The following is a 19,270-nucleotide window of genomic DNA, read 5'->3' on the forward strand; positions in this document are numbered from 1 at the left end:
AGGAGGATTTTTCCAACAGCAGAAGCTGGAGCAACTCCGGCGAAGCCAACAGAGGGACAATGACTTAGGCAAACTGAAGATGACCCACATCCCCGACCCACCACCCCTCATTAACACATGCACGGAGCTGCCAGTTCACTGGCACAACATGCAATGCCAAGCAGCGTTGTGCTCGATACCCAAAGGGCTGTGCCAAGGCACAGCAGGGCAGCACGGGGATGGTGCATCAGAATGGCCAAGAGCTAGAGATGAAGCCGGTTGCCATCCCTTGGACTGTCACCCACAAGCACTTCGGTCGGAGGCTTAGGTTAGCTCGTGGTCGTGATGAGAGCAGCTTCTCAGCAGGGTTTGGGGCTGTGAGGATCCCCACAGTTGGGGGTGGCACTGCTTTTGCTGACCCCACTCCCTGATTTTGCTTCAGTGCCTATCTCATGATCGCCCACCCACCTGCAGTACCACAACCATGGACTACATATCCCTGCAATGACAATTCTCTGGCACCTCCGGCTAAGAAACGCTCACGGTAGCCTCTTCAAACTCCAAGCAAGAGGAGGACACCAGTAGATATCTGTGGTGCCCTCCAGTAGAACACTCTTAGCGTTTTCCCTTACAGAGGGATGCATCCTGCCACAAAAAGATTGCAATGCAAGCAGATGACTCGCGGAGCCAGCAAAAGGAAGCATTGCAATCGCCGCACACGAATTTATAGGACCTAGAAGGGTGCCTAATGTCACTTGAGGAGTCAGTAACAGGGCCAAGAACTGAATATCCATATCACAACCCTGGCTTAACGATTAGAAATGCCACCCAAACAACCCTCCAGTGGCCACCTGTCACCTGCAAGGCTGCTCTGACCTCCCTTCCTCTGCCTTTCCTCCTCCCCCATCAGCCTTTCCCAGCCCAGAGGAGCTGGGTACGAGTCCGTCTGACTTAAAGCTTGCCAGAGCCGGTAGACCGGAGATGCTTAACCCTAAACCCTACGATGGAGATGACAGCTCCAGAAAAGCACGCTTGTCCCCTAGCAGACCCCAGCCCAGCCAGCTCCAGTGAACTGCAGGCAGCAGCTCTACCAGGAGAGCTATAAAGGGAAACCCTCCTCTGGCACAGCAATCAGGAGCTTGTCTCATCTCAGATGGAAATTGCACTCAGGGAAAAAAAAAATAAAATAATCCATGCATACGACAATTTTTTTCCCCACTTTAAGCTGATTCCATCTCTGAGATGGGAAGAGAGGTGGCGAAGATTTGCTGACATGTCACTTTAGCAATAAACTCCTCTTTCAAAAACATGCCATCGCAAGCAAAGCAATCGCCTCGCAAGCTACAAACAGCCGTGAGCATCGCACGTGGGCACTGCTCGGGGCTCCTGCAGCCCCTCGGATGGAAGCTCTCCAGCCACAGGGAAAGAAAAGCCTGGCTAGAGAGGAGAGCCCAGCAGCAATGGGAAGGAGGAGAGAGGCAGGAGTGAAGTGGCACCGATGGAAATAGGGACTCAGTCCCTAACCCTCAGTACTGCTCATGTCTGCACCAATTTCCCAACTCAGGCCACAGATGCAGGAGAATATGCTCCCCCGCTTCTTCACCTCAATAGAGAAGGGGTCACCACAGCCCTGAATTTATTCCCTAACATTCAGGAATAAAAAGGAGAGAGGTTTGAAAGAGGTGAGCGTGCTGGGTACGGAGGAAGTCAGGAGAATCAACTTTGGTTAATATACAAGTCGGCAGCTTAGCTCCATCCTCACCCCATGCCCGCAGGACCGCTGGGGGCTGGTCCCACCCAAGTGCTCAGAAATCCTTCACTGCTCAGTAATCAGGAAGAGCAAAATAATTACACCTTGGCCTCCACAGGTTGTGAGCCCAAGCTATATCCCCCCTGGTCCGGGCTTGGGAAGTGAACAGGGAAACAACCAGGAGCTTCAGTCCCTGCCAGGTGAGACTCTGAAGTAAGTAACTGTAGAAGGATGAAAACAGGGGGGACTGGGCTTGGAGACCATCGGAATGGGATGAATATTTCACAGGAGCGGCGTGCCACAGAGCCGAGCCCTGGGGAGCGTGCTGCTCCAGTAATAAGGAGTTTGGTGGTTGTGCAAGGATGCGGGGAGCTGGCGGGGTTGGGCAGGAGCTGCAGGGCTGCGATGAGCAGCGTACATCCCAGCGTGTCCGCAAGGGCACCGGTGGGTGGGAAGGGGCTGGCCTGGGGTTATTGCAGCTCCGACCACCAGCAAGGGTGGGAGCAGGGAGCCTCGAGCAAAACAGACACAGGGCTGCGCAGCTACCAGACAAGGTTTAGCAAACAGACCCTTCCCTGAACAACCCCTGCCCTTCGTTGCTTCCCTTGCTCGCACCAGGAGCCCAGCCCCCCATCGCTCAGCCCCCGGGCTATGGGGATGGTGAGCACCGCTTTCTCCGGGACAGAGAGACGGGAGTGGGGTTCCCCTAGCAAGTTTTCTGCACTCATCGACTGCAAACCACAAAGCCAGCTGCCCAAAACCTCAGCGGAGAATCACCATCGCTCAAGCCCTGGCAGGCACAGCCCTGCCTCAGCGCTGGGGGGGGGGATACACAGCCTCCCCCGGACCCCAGCAAAAGCAGCCTGCTGGAACACACCACAGTGTCATCCATCCGGGGCCGGCCCCTTTTTTCAAATTACACAAGAAAAACACCAAAAGGCAAATTCCCGTGGATAAAGGAGGAAAGATGAGGCAGCAAAGAGTCATGGAAAACAGGCCCATTTCTGAGAAATACTCTTTTCTGCTTAGCAAACAAGCACTTTCTGTTTGCATCCGTCAAACAAACATGCTTGATTTTGTTTTGTTTTGCAGCCAAGTTATCATTTCTCCGAAATTATTTCAAGAGCACAACAGGGGCAAAATAAATTTGCAAAACAAGCTTAGGTAAACCGTGGCACATCCCAGTGGCAAAGCACACAACCCTTTTCAAAGCCCCAGTGGAAACCACGGGAAACATCAGGGTTAAATTAAAGAAAAAAAAAAAAAAAGAAGCTTTAACTCATGTTAAACTCAGATTTTACTTTTAGCGTGAATCAAAGGGGGGAAAAAATAAAGGCATCGCATCACCTTGCCAAGAAAACCAAAAGAGGAGCCTGTGAAAGAAGTGGTCCTCGCCCTGCAGCCAGATCTGCCCTCCATCTGCCCAGGGCGCTGGTAAATTCAGGGGGATACCAGCCTGTGCATGCTGATGGGAACGTCAGAGCCTCGCTGTGGAAAGCGCTGACTGATGCCAATTAAAGTGAAATCATAATCAAGCCATTTGTTTTGGTGCTGAGAGAACTGCTCTAAAGGTCTCAGCAACACCTGGAACTCGGTTCAAGTGCTGGAGGAAAGTTCAGGGTGGGTTTTCTTCCAGCATGAGCCGCTCGCTACTGGTGAGGGCAGGTGCTGCCTGGACATGGTGGGAGGGGGTGCAGACCGGCCTCATCCTCACGATGCGGCCTTGTGAGATCCAGCATGACACCCCAGCTCTGACCTTGGCACACACCGAGCCCTGGGTGCCACCCCAAGCGCAGGAGCAGCCCAGCTCAGGGAGCAATGCACCCATCGATAAAACTGCCAAGCTGTCGGACCCAACATCCACAAACCCTTTTCCAGTTCCTGCAGGTTTTACTGCACCCAGGAGTAAATCCTACCCCTCCTACCCCAGATGGTACCTCTACCTCAAGGTCTAAACTTAATTTAAATTTAATACCCTAATCTAAAGTGCTGGTCCCCGAAGCAAGACACATGGCTGTACCCTCCAGCAAACACCACGAGACAGAAGGAAATATCTCAGCATTTCTGGTGACTCTGGTCCTAGAGTAACTCCAAACAGCAGATTTACGGGGTGTGCACGGAGCAAAGCCTGCACCCCCCTTACAATGGGGGAGTCTCCTCATGGCCTTCAACCCGGCTTCTTCCTCCGGCACCAAATGAGCTCTGCCCGGAGGGGCGGCGGGGATGGACCTGCACTGAGCTTCCTCAGCAGGGCACCACTGCTCGACAGCAGCTTTGGGGTCCTCAGCACCCCACCACCCCAGATAAACTGGCCTATTTCCAACCGCCGAGCCCTCTCAGCTTGGGGACAGGACATCTGAGTGCTTCAGAGAAGCGGCAACCTCTGCTGCTAAGTTTTCAGCTTGTTCTCCCTTTTGTTGGCTGTGAAAAACCAAGAAGGGAACCTCTCAAAACACCTCTTTTCCTTCCAAATCCTTGGCTGCGACTCACCATCCTCCCACCTCACATGGAAATGAGTGGGGAGATAAGAAGACGCTATTTTTTGCCTCTTTTTCCTTCCTGGGCACCCCTCCCTGACTGCCACCCTTGCAGGTCTGGGAGAGGGCAAGGCTGCTGCCTGCACGCTGGGCAGGAGGTGGCCAGGAGCAGCGGCAGGTCCACCAAAACCTTTGCGAGCAGCATTGCTATTCTGAACTCCTCCACAACAGATCGATGGTTATACTGGGCTGGGGCTGGGAGGAGAGCAGGCAGGAAGATTCGCGCTTCCTTGATTTCTTCCTCTGGAAGTGTGTGGTTTTCACATGCTCTTCCCTCTGCTCCTGCCACAGTGCAGCATGACTGTGGGGACCAGGACCCACTGGGGGATGCAGCAACGTAGTTGCCTGCCAGACTTACCGCTCCCACCCCAAGACAGAGGGAAAATGCCCAAAAATGCTAGCACAAAACCCAGGCCTCCACCTCTCCGGCTACCAAACCAGTGCACTGAGCAAGCAGCAGCAAGCCATTAATTTCCAAGAGCGATGCCCACTCTAGGGGCAGGACAGCAGGAACATCATCTGCACAGCAGGAATATCATCCACGCAGTTTGCGCACCCCAAAGCCCACGTGCCTATTCTCCTGGGGCACGCTGGTATTGATGAGGCACCCGTGCAGGGACAAGGACATCCCCTGCTACCAGCCTGGCTCCCCAGCTGAACTGGGATGCGCATGCAGCAGCTCTGGGGTGATGACAAGCCACTGCCATCCCTCCCCAGGGCCACCTCCCAGCGGCAGGATTTGTCCCGCTTCCCACTGGCCCCCACCGAGAGAAGGAAAGCATCCCTCCTGCTGACTCACCCCAGCTTTCCTTTGTTCTCCACCAGCACCGGGCAAGCAGCTGGTGCTGGGGCACAGCACCAGCACGATCGGTGCCAGAAACCTTTTGCAGGCCCCCACCAGAGCGTGAGCAATTTGCCTCCTTCCAGTAAGTTTGCAGAGCCCCCGGTGCCCATACCACCTCGCTGCTGCCACCCTCCCATGTATTTTGCTGCCCAGACCCCCAGTAACCCAAACCCATCCCTCTTTGATATCCCCGTGGCAAGATCTGTAGGATTTTTCGGTGCTTGGGAGAGCCCAGCAATTCAGGACAGGGAAGGAGCTATGTTTTTCTTTTCAGCCAAGCTCAGCGGGGCAAATTCCTAAGCAAGACACCCCATCCTCCACCCTTAGTCACCCGTTCTCAAGCCTCTTTGCCCAGTCGTGTCATGACGCAAGACAAATCCAGAGGAATGGCCACAACACAGCTCCCTCCCTCCCTCCCTCCCCAGAACATGCCAGGGCTGGGGCGGCAGGCGGAGAGAGGCTGCAAACAGCTGAGTTGCAAGAAATAAATAAGGAGAGGATTCATGTTTCCAGGGGCCAAACGCAGCCCATGGTTTAAGTCTTCCCACCGCTTGAAAAAAGAGACTTAGCTGAAATTCCTCCTTAGGTTTTTTTCGTCCTGGCTTGGCCCTGCTCCACTTGCTGGCGTAAAGCTGGAGTGCGGCTTTCACCGCACACACCCAGCTGGCCCCGCAGATGTTAGTGTCACCTATGCAACGCGCCGGTGGAGGAAAGTCACTCCCGAGCATGCCGGAGTTGCAAGCGCCGCTTCCCAGCGCTGCAATTAAAACCTGGCTTTTTATTTTTAATGTCCCTATCAAACATCCTCTGGGATGACTGCGCCCATCTGCTGCGAGGACAGGGACGAGTATCTGGGCATAAGATGTCCCAGAAGTTACAGTGACCAAAATCACAGTTTCCCTGGCAGCCCCCACACCCCTCAGATCGCTGCTGCAGGCGGCAGGACCCCAATGCAATGCCCGGCCCCACATTTCCCCCCACATCCAAGAGTTAATGCTGGCAGGGAACAGCAAGCCCCTGCCTCTGGAGCAAGGGGGTTTTTAAGGAATGAGCATCTGCCTTCCCTGGAGCCAGCCCCATCCTGCACTCCCCTCATCCCAGCAGGGCTGGACCAGGGAGAAGGCACAAAACCCCAGCGGGGGTTCAACAACTCCCCTTCTCCCCAGGCTGGGTTGGTTTGACACGCGTGAAGGCACCCCCGGCACTGCACCCCAAGAGCGGAGCGATGTTTACCCCCACCAAACGCAGCCGAAGTGCCCGAGCCACGACTACCGACAGCAGGAGCCGAGCCCATGCCCCGCACGGGTGTAGGGCAGCGGGCCAAGAGGGAACCGCACTCCCCTTCTCTCATACCCCCAGTAACTTTCCCGAGACGACTGGGGGTGGGGGGGGGGGCTGAGCCAAAGCCCGGTCCCCTGGCACCCAAACCTCCCTCTCACCTTGCTGCCCGGCACCCATCCTGCACCGCCAAGCGACAGGATGCATCCCCCGTGGGGAAACCGAGTCACATCCCCAAAGTCGCCCACCGCCCTCGCCGTGCATCAGGACCCCCCCAAGGCAGAAATCCAGCTGCTCCTACCTGAGCGTGGCACTCTCCCCTTGCCGCACAGTCACGTTGTCCATAGCTTTGGGGAAGGTGGCATCTCCGCTGCGCACGGGCACTCCTGCGGGCACAAGGAAGAGCAGCCTGAGACAGAGGACGACTAGGCACCTCCAGGGCAGGGCTAAGCACCCACCGACCCCCATCCTGCGCAGCAGTGACTTTTCCAACAGGCAAAATCACACCCAACAAGGCCACCAGGAGCGAAAAGTGGGGGGACGAGGGGGGGGGGGGGGAAGAGGAGGGAGGGGGTGCGTGTGTGTGGGGACGGGGGGGAGCAAAACCACCGGGGCGAGCGATGCGGAGCTCCACGGAGATCAGGAGAGCCCCCGGCAAGGCAGCCTGCGAGCACTGAGCCTGCCGAGCGGCATCCGGAGGGAGTCCCCAGTATCCTTGGGTGAGGGAGGAGGACGGGAGGGCCGGGGGGGAGGAGGAAGAGGAGGAGGAGAAGTGGCAAAGGTGCTGGACGCTGGGCGAGCCGGCTCTTCCCGGGAAGCAGTCCGAGGCTCACTTGGGCGAGGAGGTGCCGGGGGAGCCGCCCGGCTGCACCCCGCTCCCGCACACTTGTCCCGAGTTCGCAGCTCCCCTCCGCAGCGCGGAGCGGGGGCAGTCCAAAAACCAGGAAAAACCAAAAAAAAAAAAAAAAAAACCACCCCCGGCGCGAGCTAGCAAAGGGGTCCAGGCGCGAGAAGGCGCAGCAGGCAACGGCCTCGGGGTGCCGGCGGCTCCTCTCCCCCAGCCCCGCGGGCGGGTCCCAGAGGCGGGCTGGTCCGGGCGGGCTGCAGGATGGGGGGCTGGCAGGACGGCGGGGGGGTGCCGGAGCCCCCCGGTGCCGCTCAGGCGCAGAGCGGGGCGGCCGGGGCGCGGGGGAGCGGGCGAGGCGGCGGCAGCATCCCAGCCCCGCCGGCGCGGCTGGCCGGCAGCATCCCTGGGCGGCGCGCAGGCGGACTGCCCGGGGTTGTCATGGCAGCGGCTCCATCACTGACCGGCACTTTGGCTCCCGCACACCCGCACGCACCCAGCACCCGCACACGGGCGAGCGGGCGGGGAGCCCAGCCGAGCGGCGCACACTTCACACGCCAGCCCGGGCGAAGGACACCCACTTTAACCCCCGCCGCACCGCGCTCCTCGGGGGATGGGATGTCAGGCCCCCCCCTCCCCACCCACCCCCTCCCTTCCCCGGCGTGCTTACCTGCACCCAGCACCGCACTCCCTCTAACATTTGCCCTCCGCTACCTCTCCACCGTCCCCTCCCCAGGCGGCAAAACCACTATGCAGGAGGGGAAACTGAGGCACGGGACAATTCCCCCCCCCCCCCCAGTCAGGCAGGTGGTGATGAGGAGAGGTGGGAGCGTGCCCTCCCGGTCCTCTGCACCACACAGACACACAGCATGAGCTGAAGTGGCAAATTCCTCCCCAGCCGCAAGCAAGGTCCCCACGTACTTTTTATCAGCTCATAATTTAACAAATATCGCATTTGCTTACGCCTAGTAATTCCTCCTTCCCTCCGCTAGTGGCTAAACCCATTAATATTTCCAGGCACAGTTTCATGCTGGTAAAAGGTGCCGGGGAGCCATCCTCAGAGCACAATGTCCTGGAGCCACCGAGCAAATGCAGCACCAGCAGCTGAGCCACAGCTTTTGGGGTGCTGCACCCCTGGAAGCCCCCTCCCCCCCCCCCCAAACTGTAGCAGCCCAGCCTTAGGGGAAACCAGGCCTCCTCCGCCCGCTGTCCCCAGTGACTTCTCTGCCATGTGGGACCTTATCCAAAAGTCCCCCCCTTCCTCCCTCCCTCCCTTTCCCACCACGTGCTCGGCAGCTCTTACACAGCACCATTATTTTGTTTTGTTTTGTTTTTTGAAAATGCTGCCAACCTGAGCGGGATTCAAACTGGTGACCTAGATGTGAAAGGATCCATAGCCCGTTACTAATCCCTGGAGTCTCCGGATCCCCTGTAAACTACTGCTTAATTCGCTAACTGTGCTATTTAATCTCTAAAACATTATGAGCCGTGCCGGGCAGAGGAAACACTCAATCAAATAAAGCTTTATTATTATTGTGCGTGCTGATAGGTCATACGAGAAGGGGATTGCTTTGCAAGTCTCTCGACTTCTTCCTCTTCTGGAGGCTCTCTGCTCCTTGAATACCTATCCTAGGTCCCCCTGGAGGGGAGAGCAGCTTTCCCCAGAGCTTGGCAGGAGGAGTTTAACCTCTGCATCTCTGCTCCTGGCCAGCCTAGCAGGGGAGGGGTAAAAGCCTGCCTTCAGCAGATCCTTTGGGCCCACAAATTACACAGGGGGGGTCTCTGAAACCCAACTGCAACAAAGCCAGACCATCAGCGGTAGGGTGAGATGCCTCTTATGGCATCCTGGCATTGCACCAGGGTGCACAAGCCGGCAAAGAATAAAAGACACTGCTTTTGCTGATTGCTGCAGCATCCAAGCACCCTCAGTGGGATGGGGACCCTGCCGTGCTGGTGGGGAGCACCCTCGTGCACGGGACCTGCAAGCCATCGCCACGCTCATCACGCAAGAGCTTGCTCTCTCTGCGAGGCTGCTCTTTTGGATGGGCAGAGACCACCTCCTGTGTCAGCAAAACCAAAGGGATTCCAATAACCACAGCCAGTTAACCTTTTAACACAGCGTTCAGGCCCAGATTGCCAGAAGCATCTTAAATCACGAGAGAAAGCGCCTGCCTGCACTGGAAGCACGTGAGGTTGGGGCAGAACGTGACCCGCTGAGCAGCTTCAGCCCTTGCAAAGGCTGAATTTGGCCCACTGTTAGGAGATCATCAGCATTGTTTGAAAATCCCAGGGAATTTAAAGCCAATATCGCCGGCTCCTGCATACTAAAGCCCAGCAGAATCCCTGGTCTATCTCCCCGTCTCCAGCTCTCCCTCTCTTGCATACATACAATGTACATATAAATCAGCCTGTCACAGCTCGTCTCTTTTCTGACAGCTGTAATTGCTTCAGACTATAAAAATATCTATAGACAATAAACACAACGCATGAAAACAGCAAAGAGAAAATGAAATCAAGGTTCCTTTAAATAATTCAGTTGCTCCAGCAGCAGAGGAGCCAGCAACTGAGTCCAGCTGTGAAGGTTCAGCAGCAAGAGAAAGAGAGCTTTGTAGCTTCCTCTGGGGATGAGAGAGTCTTTTTTTCCTTCGTTGGTTTTTGACCACAGCAGAAGAAGAGTCTGCCGTACACAGGCTAAGCTACTTGCAAAGCAGCACCTATCCGAGCACGAAACACAGCCTCTTGCTTTCAGCTTCTTCGCTTTTTTCCTACTTATCTAAGAGTTGTTGGTTGGTTTTATTTTCCCCCCCTTTCTTTCCTTTGCGAGCAACAGGCAGGAGACAAACAGAAGGAGCAAAGCACAGGCACAGTCTAGGTACATATTTATCTCCGTATCTATCGCCTCAACCTCCTTCTTTCCAGCAAGGCTAAAGGCCCCCCTCTCCTGGCAGAGACCACAAACAGGGTAGCACAAGCAGCACAGGCAGGGAAGCAAGGGCTGGCATGGCTTGGGATTGCGGTGGGAAGCAAAGCAGCAGCAGGGACGGAGGCAGGGCAAGGGTCTCCCCTGGAGAGATGGCAACTGGAAGGGAGGATGCTGAAATCATGGACCGGGATGGGGTTAGAAGGAGCAAGAGCCCACGGGTTTGCTCTGCAGAGGAGCATCTCTATCAGAGCGATCAGTGGTGATAGCTGGGGAGGGGGAGGCTTGCAGGCAGAGCAGAGAGCAAAACAGCCCCCCAAAACACCCCCGGGGAAGAACAGTGGCATTTGGCCCAGGCCATCGCTTCCCGCAGCCTGCTGCGAGGGACCCCGGCTCCTTCTTACCCAAACACCGCCCTAATCTCGGGCTTTTTAAGCAGAACCAACTGAAGTATCTCATCTGCAGATTTAAGTGGTCCCAAAGGCTGATAACCAGATGCAAAATTGCAGTTAAGGTTCCTCTATCAAGTAAAACAACATGATTGCTGCAATTTTTTCTGCTTTCTCAGAAATATCCAGCATGATTCTAGCATCTATTTTGCTTGTAGCTGCTTGTAGGGATGGTTGATAGATCCTCCCTTACAGCCCGTGACTATATACCTGCCACCTGCAAACCTACATACATACAATACTACGCCTCCCCACACCGAAATATTTCATTCCTGAACAAAAAAAAAAAAAAATAAAAAAATTACTTTCAACTAAGTAGGTCATAGCAAGGCAATTTGTACAGCCAGATTTTTCTTTTAATTCCTTTCTTCCTTTTCAGGAAGCTGATAGATGGCAATCTATAACCCCAAAGTGGAAATTTATTTTTAATCTGAAATTGCCAAATATGATCAGAAACATAATTTATGCTCGAACCATTCTTGTTCCTTCAAAATGAAAACATGATTTCATAACCCCAGTCGTGCTATCGCATACCACATTATTCTCCAATAAGCCCAGAGTTGCAAAAAAGTGCTTAATTTTCTTGGCATTAGTCAGGTGAATGACACATGAGTCCGGGGGAGCTTTTCCTGAATAACTACTGAGCCCTCAACGTCTACAACCATTCAGGGCAGACACAAAGGACGTGGTCTCCCTGCTCACCACCCTGACTCATTTATCCCCTCGTTAATGGTGGTGGCCCCAATTAAGAAACAATGATTGAGAGCCTTACTTGGCTGGAGCCATTTTGAGCCCTTCTCGCCCCAAAGGCATTCCTGCACAGAGCTGGAGAAATTGCCTGTTCGGGGAAGTTTCTAGGCCAGTTTTCTGAATGCAAGCAGCATCCTCATGGGCACCCAGCCCTTGATCCCTTACACCGAAGGCAGGCAGCGACTACCAGCACCCTCTCCGTGGTGTTTAAAAACAACACAGGAGACCCCATCAATCCCCGCTAAGGATGCTGTTAATATTTAACCGGCATTTATAGAAACTTCCAGTAACTGTCCTATTAAATTGGAATGAAATGTGCTTTGGGGAGCCTTTCCCTAAAGCCACGCTGAGATCCGCTGCCCTGCCTGCGCTTTGCCATGAAAAGAAACAATTTTTTTGCCCTTTAAAAAGCTGTTGGGCTCAGGTTTGTTGCTTGCTCTCTTGCTCAGGGGCTTGGGATTTTCAAGCATGAGTTAACTCCTTCCAGAGCATCCCCAGCTGAGCTGCACTGCCTCGCGCTCGCTGCAGCCAAGGAGCTGGAGGGCCAGCTGCCCTGCAAAAGCCTGTCCCAAGCTGGTGCTGCAAAGCCAAAGCCAGCAAAGGATTTACCTCCCTGCAGCGTCTCAAGAGGTAACCCAGAAGGAAGCCCCAGGGGAAAAGGAAAGCCGCCTTGCTAGCTGCCAAAACACACCATCTAGCACTGCCACCCCTAACGCACGCAGGGATACAGGACAGCATCCTTGAGGATGCTCTGATGCACGTTACAGATGGGCCAGGCAGTGCTGCAGCTTGGACACCAGCTCTACTGGGGGAGGCACAGCAGTCCCCAAGGCCCAGCTTTTCCTTTGGGATTACGCTTTTCTCCCACGGTTCTTGGCGTTTGAGCCTTTTACAACAGCCCAGCCAACACAGCGTGCATATTTATGAAGTGGCATTTCTGTACATCCAGTCTTAATATTAAACATCTATACGTGGAGTTTAAAAGAAATCATCGAGGGGATACTGAGCCACATTGGCACGATGAGTTATGAACTGAGATTGATCCAGGGCACAAATCAATATTGGTTTTCCATAAATCTGTTTCTTGTTGAATTGTTGTGAGGTTACGTCGCTATATTAACGCCCCAAAAGGCATCCTATATGCTCGCTCCGCATGAATCAGGTGCCAGAGACAGCTGACGACATGGGCTAAAACCATCCCATTAGCCGTCTAATAGCGTTTCATAAGCGTATGACATTAACCCAGCGCTCTACAACTCAATCCACTCTGTGCTTTAACAGGAGTAAGTGCACACGGGAAGAGCGAAAAAGCTGAATAAGCTAAAAAGCGATGCCAGCCCCTCCTCGGGTCCCAGCGCAGACCTTTGGGAGCTCCAGCACAGCTCTCTCAAATCTAAAACCACGAGCTTCTGCCCACAGTTTGGGGCCATTTGTGAGCTTTGCCCTACATAACCCTTTAGAGAAGCAGCTCCAAGAGTTGCTGTGCCTGCTCCTGGGACGGCTGCAAATAAGACATGCCAAGCCAAGCCAAGCCTTTCCCAGCCCATCTGGATATCAACACACACATCCTGAACTCCAAGGAGAAGCAAGAAGGTAAATGTCCCTAGCTGATGCTGGCCCACCACTGCACTCGCCCTCCCTCCACCTCATTTTCCCCAGCCAAGCCCTTTCCTACCAGAAAACCACTTGGTCCATGCAAACCAGGTGAGGCAGGTACCAGGAAAGGAGCAAGTATCTTGACTTAGACCACGACGATCGATAAAAAGCAGATATTAAGAGCAGAGCCCCTGCACTCCCTCTTTTGAAACCACTGAGCACGCTCAGCAGCTCTCAGCAAAACCCCAACCCACTGCCAGGTGTTTGGCATCTTTGAAAATCAGATTCTCCTGGAGGCACTGATTTGCCTTTTGCCTGCAGCTGCTTTTGGACCTTGCTCAGTCACCTTCAAAAAGAGGATGGGGAGGTGCAAGCTTTGCTTTTCTGGACTCCCAACCAGCCACAGCCAAAAAGGGGCTTCTTCTTGGGTACCCCAACCCTGAACACCTGCACCTTTGCAGGGCCCATCTTTTGCCAACCTGATTTTCCAAGGCACCGAGGTGGCCAAATTGCTCGAGCGCTCCTCAGGAACAAAAGCTGGGCGCGCTGCTCTCTGCCTGTATCCATTTTAGCTTTGCCACTAGTCCTCTGACCCTCACGGTGCTAGGCATCCAAGAATAATATTAATAATAGTCATGCCATTAAGCAAGATGCTTGGTTTGAATCTGAAGATTTTGAGAAATGATCTCATAAATTTAATTCCCGGGGTACCATCTTTGAGCGTTAGCAGGCACAGTCGCTTCTGAATTCTGGGAAATGAGCATAATTACATGGAGATCGACAAGGCACAAATGCCAAGAATTCTGTTAACCTTTAATACTGCAAAAAAACTCTCCCCTTGTAATTATCTCTTTCCTTTGTCTTAAATGTTACTGATGAATATTTAGTGGGATAAGCAAATAAAAGGAGGCTGAGGGGCGCAAGGAAGTGCAGCCCTCTGTGGAACAAGTCTGCAAACCTGACAGCATCGCTGTGGGTCAGGGCTGGGGGCAGGCTGGGACCCCAGGTCACAAAAACCGCCACCTGGGGCAATGACACCCCCGGCGGTGACACTGCAGAGCCAGTGGAGGGTAATTGGAGTGACACCAAAATCTGAATTAATTCCCAGCACTGCTGCTTCACCCAGATCTGTGGCGCGGGCATGGGATGATCCTGTGGCCCCCAGTGGGACAGTTTCATGTGCCCTTTCTCCAAACTGAACTTTGTCTTGGAATAAAACTTCCTGGGTAAAAAACACATCACCTTTCAAACATATCCTCCCTAGGGTTGCAAATGGCACTGCCCTCTTGCTGCACATTGAGTCTGATGGAAAGAAGATTTTCTCCCGGCGTGAACTGCATTAATATCTGTCACCACTCTGGCATTTCTGCCTATAATGATGAAAAATATGTGCAGAGAATGCGGGGTGCTCTCAGCATCGCCTCCCTCCCCATGAAGTGAAATTAGAAGCAGCTGCTCCTGCTCCCATCCTCTTCACAGCCCCACCACAGCATTATCTCTGGAAGCTTATTATTTGGGAGATGGTGTGGGGATAAGGGAGACTCACGACCTATCCATATTCAAAATGTGCCTTGCTGCAGATGGGGGCTCAGCTCTCCCCTCCCCTGAGCTGGAGACCAGTGTAAAGGTCACTCTCCTCTTTTAATGTCGCGTCAGACCGACTGCTGCGTGAACAAGGAAAAGAAAAAGGCACATCTCCCCCGTCGGATGGAGAAAACCCATCTCCATCCTGGGAAGAACGTGCCAACACGAGGTGGCCAGGCTGTAACCACCTGCAACGTGCCAAACGCTTTCGGACCACCGTCTGGCAGCCCTGGAGAAGGGGGAAGGAGCTTCCTCCTGGCTTTGAAGATGTTGCTTTTAACCTCATGCCAACCAGCAGACGGACCCACTGGTTGGGATGAGCGAGGAGGCAGCAAATCCCATGCCATGGAGGAGGGGGATTGCAGCACACCCCCGCGCTCGCCCCAAAATGCTGCAGGCAGCAGTGGGGAGAAGAGGATACAACGTGCCAGCCCCAGATCCGAACACATCCCAAATTAACTGGCACTCCTGGGCCACCGAGTTTGCGAGCTGGTTCACCACAGTGCCACCGGAGATGTCGGGTGTTGTGGGAGAGACTGGAGCAGCCTGCGGAGCAAACTTGCCCTCCAGCCCCGAAGCAAGACCTTTACAGGCTCCCTCCTCCCTCGCTCCAGGAGGAACGAAGCCAAAGCCGTATTTATTCACAGAGGACCGGGGAGGAAAATGAAATGGAAGAGGTTAGCTCGTTAACTACAACACCTACCCCTCCCAAGAGAGGTCTGAGGAACTGGCTTTGCAGCCGCCGGGAGGAGGAACGCGTGTCAAAGCCCAGAGGCAGGGCTGCTAATGGCAGCGAGGGCTCCAAACTGCCCCGAGACAGGCAACCCCACAACCAGCTCGGACCCGGGCTGCCAGCAGCCCCAGCCACCCCCCGGCTACTTCTGACCCCAAGACATGGCAGATGTTTGTTCTCCTCCTTCCCCTTCTCTCTGCCTGCCTTCAACGGGAGCGAGCTTTCTAGTCTCTGAGCTGCTTTTATGCCCCTTTAAAAGGTTATAAAAGCTGTCTTTATATTCCAATAAAGGGATATAAAAACAACCTTTTTTGCAGTTCAATAAATGTGGTTAACTTTTCCCCCCATTAATACTTTCTGCCTCGGTGCTGCGCGCATGCGTGGGCTGCTGCAGGGCATGGAAGAAGATGCAGCTTTGGGCATCGCACCCCGACGCAGGAGATGGCAAAGCATCCCGAGGGAGAGGGACCAAGAGGTTGAGCTCAGGTCAGGCCTGGGGCAGGTCTGGTGCCAAGCAGAGACGGGCACCATGACCTGAGCTGCTGCCCAAAAAGGGGAGAGACGAGGCTACAGCGAGAAACCAGTCACCGGGTAACTTGTGCCGGTGCGTTCACTCCAAAGAAAACGCCTCCTGAAAGCTGGCTTGGGCCCAAGAAAGGGCTACGCTGTGGCACGACAAAAATTCAAAGTCCAAGCGACAGACTAGATACATCAAGGGGTGAGCAGCTGCCCAGCCGGGTTTTGTCTCTGCTGGTGAAGTCCCCTTGAACACAAGCGATGACGAACTGCAGCCATCCTGGGCAGCATCCTTGTGCCAACTTAGCTAGCAAGCCACAGCATCCCGGACCGTGCCACCTCTCCTCCTGGGTGACCAGGGACAGGTCGCTTCACTGCTGCTGGCGAGCCCCTGTCCTTGGCAACACCCATTTAGACCCTACGGACCATGGGTCAGGATCCATCCCATTCACAGCATCGGTGCCACACTTCGCGTGACGGGACCCCGCTCCCATAATTATTATTTACTGTTTGTGCAGCCATCCTGTGGCTTGCCATCAGTCTTCCTCAAAAGCATCTCTTTCCTTGGAAGAGGATCTAAACCCATCCTGCCGCCCGTCCAACAGCCTCTCCGGGCATTAAAACAAGGAGGTTTATTATTTTTTGTGACAGCCTGTTCTGCAAGGTGAACACAACTTGTATGAATCAAACCAACTTGGATTTCATACATCATTCCCCAGCACCACCAACATGAAGGGCAGGAGGGGGTTCAGCTGCCGAATACGGTGCAGAGGAGCGAGTTTATCAGCGGTGATCTATTAGTGATCAGGAGGCTGCGGGGCGCTGGGACCGCGGCTGCTGCCTCGGCGCTGCCGGAGGGAGAGGAGAGGGGGAGATGCGAGTCCGTAAATAAGGCAGCTATCAGGAGTCAAAACTGGAGCCCAGCACCAAGGTGGGGAGAGCTCTGCCAGTCTGTGCCCTTGCTCCCTGCCCTGATTGATCCCCTCCCTGCCCCTCCACATCTACCGTGGGATGGGGACCGACCCCAGCGGGGCAGGAGCAGGGCAGACCATCCTGCACGCGTTTGCCGAGATGCTCCTTGCCCCACCGCGCACCCTGCCCCAGCTCACTCCCTCACACCCCAGCAGGCAGGCTGAGCCCTCCCTGCCACTGCCGGCTAACTAGCCTAGCTAATTACCATTACCGGCCTCCTTTTTTGAAGGCTGCAGGAGAACAAGGAGGGCAAAGGGAGAAGGTGAGCATCCGGGGCTGCCTGGGGAATTCGGACGTGTTTACAGTCCCTGGCACGAGAAAATCCATACTCATCTTGGCTGCGGGAGGCAGGGCTGCCCTCCCATGCTCCTATTAGCAATTTCCAATCATCTTTTATTAGGCCTTCATTGATTTGCTGCTCATTTCGGCGGGTAGGAAGGCTTAAAAGCCTCGACCCGGTCTCAGCTGAGGAATCCAGGCACAGAGCCGATGGATGGTGCCGGCAGGAGAGCGGAGCTGGGATGCCGACACGGGTTTGGTGTGCCACCAGCAGAGCTGCCACGTCAAAGGCGCCCTGCACGTCCTGCTGCGTCTTTTCCGCAGCCGGGCAGCATCCGTGGAAGAGGGACCAAGGGCAGGAGGGGCTGGGGGCTCCTCCTGGTCTTTATTTAGGGGGCTGCTTCCATGCTGGGGAGGGGAACTTTTTCCAGCAGAGATTTCCAGAGCCCCATCCCTGCCTGCTGGGAGAGGTTGCCCAGATCCCATGCTCCAAAGCCCAGCCTTGTGGGCAGCTCAGGGCCAGTTACTACCCCCACCGGGAGAAACAGACTCCAAATGCTGCACTTCTGTTTCCAAGCCAACATTTCCAAGTAGCTTGTGAAACACAAATTCTGTTAGAAATCATCTGAATATTTTGTTCTGATAATGCTATAACACCAGCATACACATTAGCACATACACCACATGGAAAGGAGTATTTGAATATCAAAACAAAGTGAATTTACAAGGTTGTTTCTTTTTTTTTTTTTTTTTTTTTTTCCCCCTCCTGGCAAAGGCATCACTGCAAGTTATCAGTTCCCAACTGTTTGCACCATAACTTTTCCATACATGTCCCTGCTGTCGTCAAACCTGCTGCTCTCTGCACCCCGTGTCCTCAGATAACCCAAGATGTGCAAACACGGGTACAAAAGGACCTCACAGCCTCCGGGGAGGAGACCCCAGGGGAGCAAGCAGGGTGGCAGCTCTTGGAACCCTGCAGAGGAGATGGTGGGAGATGCAAACCTCCATCTGTTGGAGCCTCAGATATATCATCCTGCACGCAGCAGCACCCACCTCATCCCAGCACAGCACCCACCTCACCCCAGCACAGCACCCACCGCCCCTATCAGAAGAACAGGGAGGGGGGACACACTAAAAGCCACAACTTTGCTGCCTTTAGACTTAATTATATATATTTTTTTTAAAAAAATAACATATCCCTACATTCAGAGAGCGAGAGCCACTCTCTAAAACACCCCAGGAAATATTAAAATGGGAGAGCTGATTCAGAGGAGAGCAGTTCACAAATGCCTGCGGTGAGGTGGATGAAAGCCAAGGGCTGCAAGCCTTGGATGTGCCTCACTTCAGACGGTGTGGGAGAAAATACAGACACTCTTAAAACTCTGCCCCAGATCTGCCAGAAACTTTAACTGTGCTTTGAACCAGGCAACTGAATTATCTCCCCGGGAAGCGGCCGCCTCCGGGCAGCGATCGGGAGGTGATGGGGAAGCGCAGCCCGGCCCTCGCTGGTGCGGGTCACAGCGGGGTCCAGCGCTTGCCCGGCGGGCAGTGGTCGAGGTGATGCGGTGGGAGTGATGTTCACCAGGCCAGGTGATGCTGGGGCTGCGGTACCACGTCCCCTGCAAGGGATGGGTCAAGGAGAGCGCGGGCTCTCCTGGTATTGCCCTGCATGGGGATGCAGTGGCGAGCCTGGTGCTGTCACTGGGTAAAGTTTGCCACCAGCAAACAAGGCTTTGATTCTAAACACACAGCCCTGACGCCAGTGCCGTGCACGTAATGAGCAAACTGGGACAGATGCAGAGGGCCTGAAAGCAGTAGCTCCTCCGCTTTGAGTCCAACCTCATGTTACTTAAGGATCCTCCGTCCATTTTATCCCCTCTTGCTTTGTTTTTATTTTCTGTATACCTCCAGGCAGCCAGGGAAGAGGACAGGGAGATGAAACCTGGAATACCATGAGACACGAAGCCCTAGAGTGAGCACCTTGTTTGATCCCCCCATTCTCTCCCCATCAGCGGACACTGGTGCCTCACACCAAAGATGCAAGGACTTTTGTCCCACACTGAAACTGGGCTGCCACAGCCCTTGCTGGCACCCGCCGTGCGTTTTGACTGGCATCAGAGCATGGCTAGCAAATGAAGCGGGCCAAACTTCTCCCTGGCGTAGCTTAATTAGAGTCAATGATGTTACACCAGGGAGGAACCTGGCCCACTGTCCTTAGCTGGAGTCCACAGCAAGTCCA

At 54.4% G+C, this 19,270-nt stretch overlaps 1 protein-coding gene across 1 annotated transcript in view; it reads right to left on the minus strand.

The window, feature by feature from the left end:
• The window catches only part of LOC101920004 (protein CEPU-1), a 352,441-nt gene that overhangs the window by 136,568 nt on the left and 196,603 nt on the right, over window positions 1-19,270 (minus strand). Inside the window, 1 exon segment of the mRNA XM_055819404.1 lies at window positions 6,690-6,774. Within this exon segment, the coding sequence (XP_055675379.1) occupies window positions 6,690-6,774 (85 nt within the window).

This window comes from Falco peregrinus, chromosome 15, assembly GCF_023634155.1.
Source record: "Falco peregrinus isolate bFalPer1 chromosome 15, bFalPer1.pri, whole genome shotgun sequence".
Classification (NCBI taxonomy): Eukaryota; Metazoa; Chordata; class Aves; order Falconiformes; family Falconidae; genus Falco; species Falco peregrinus.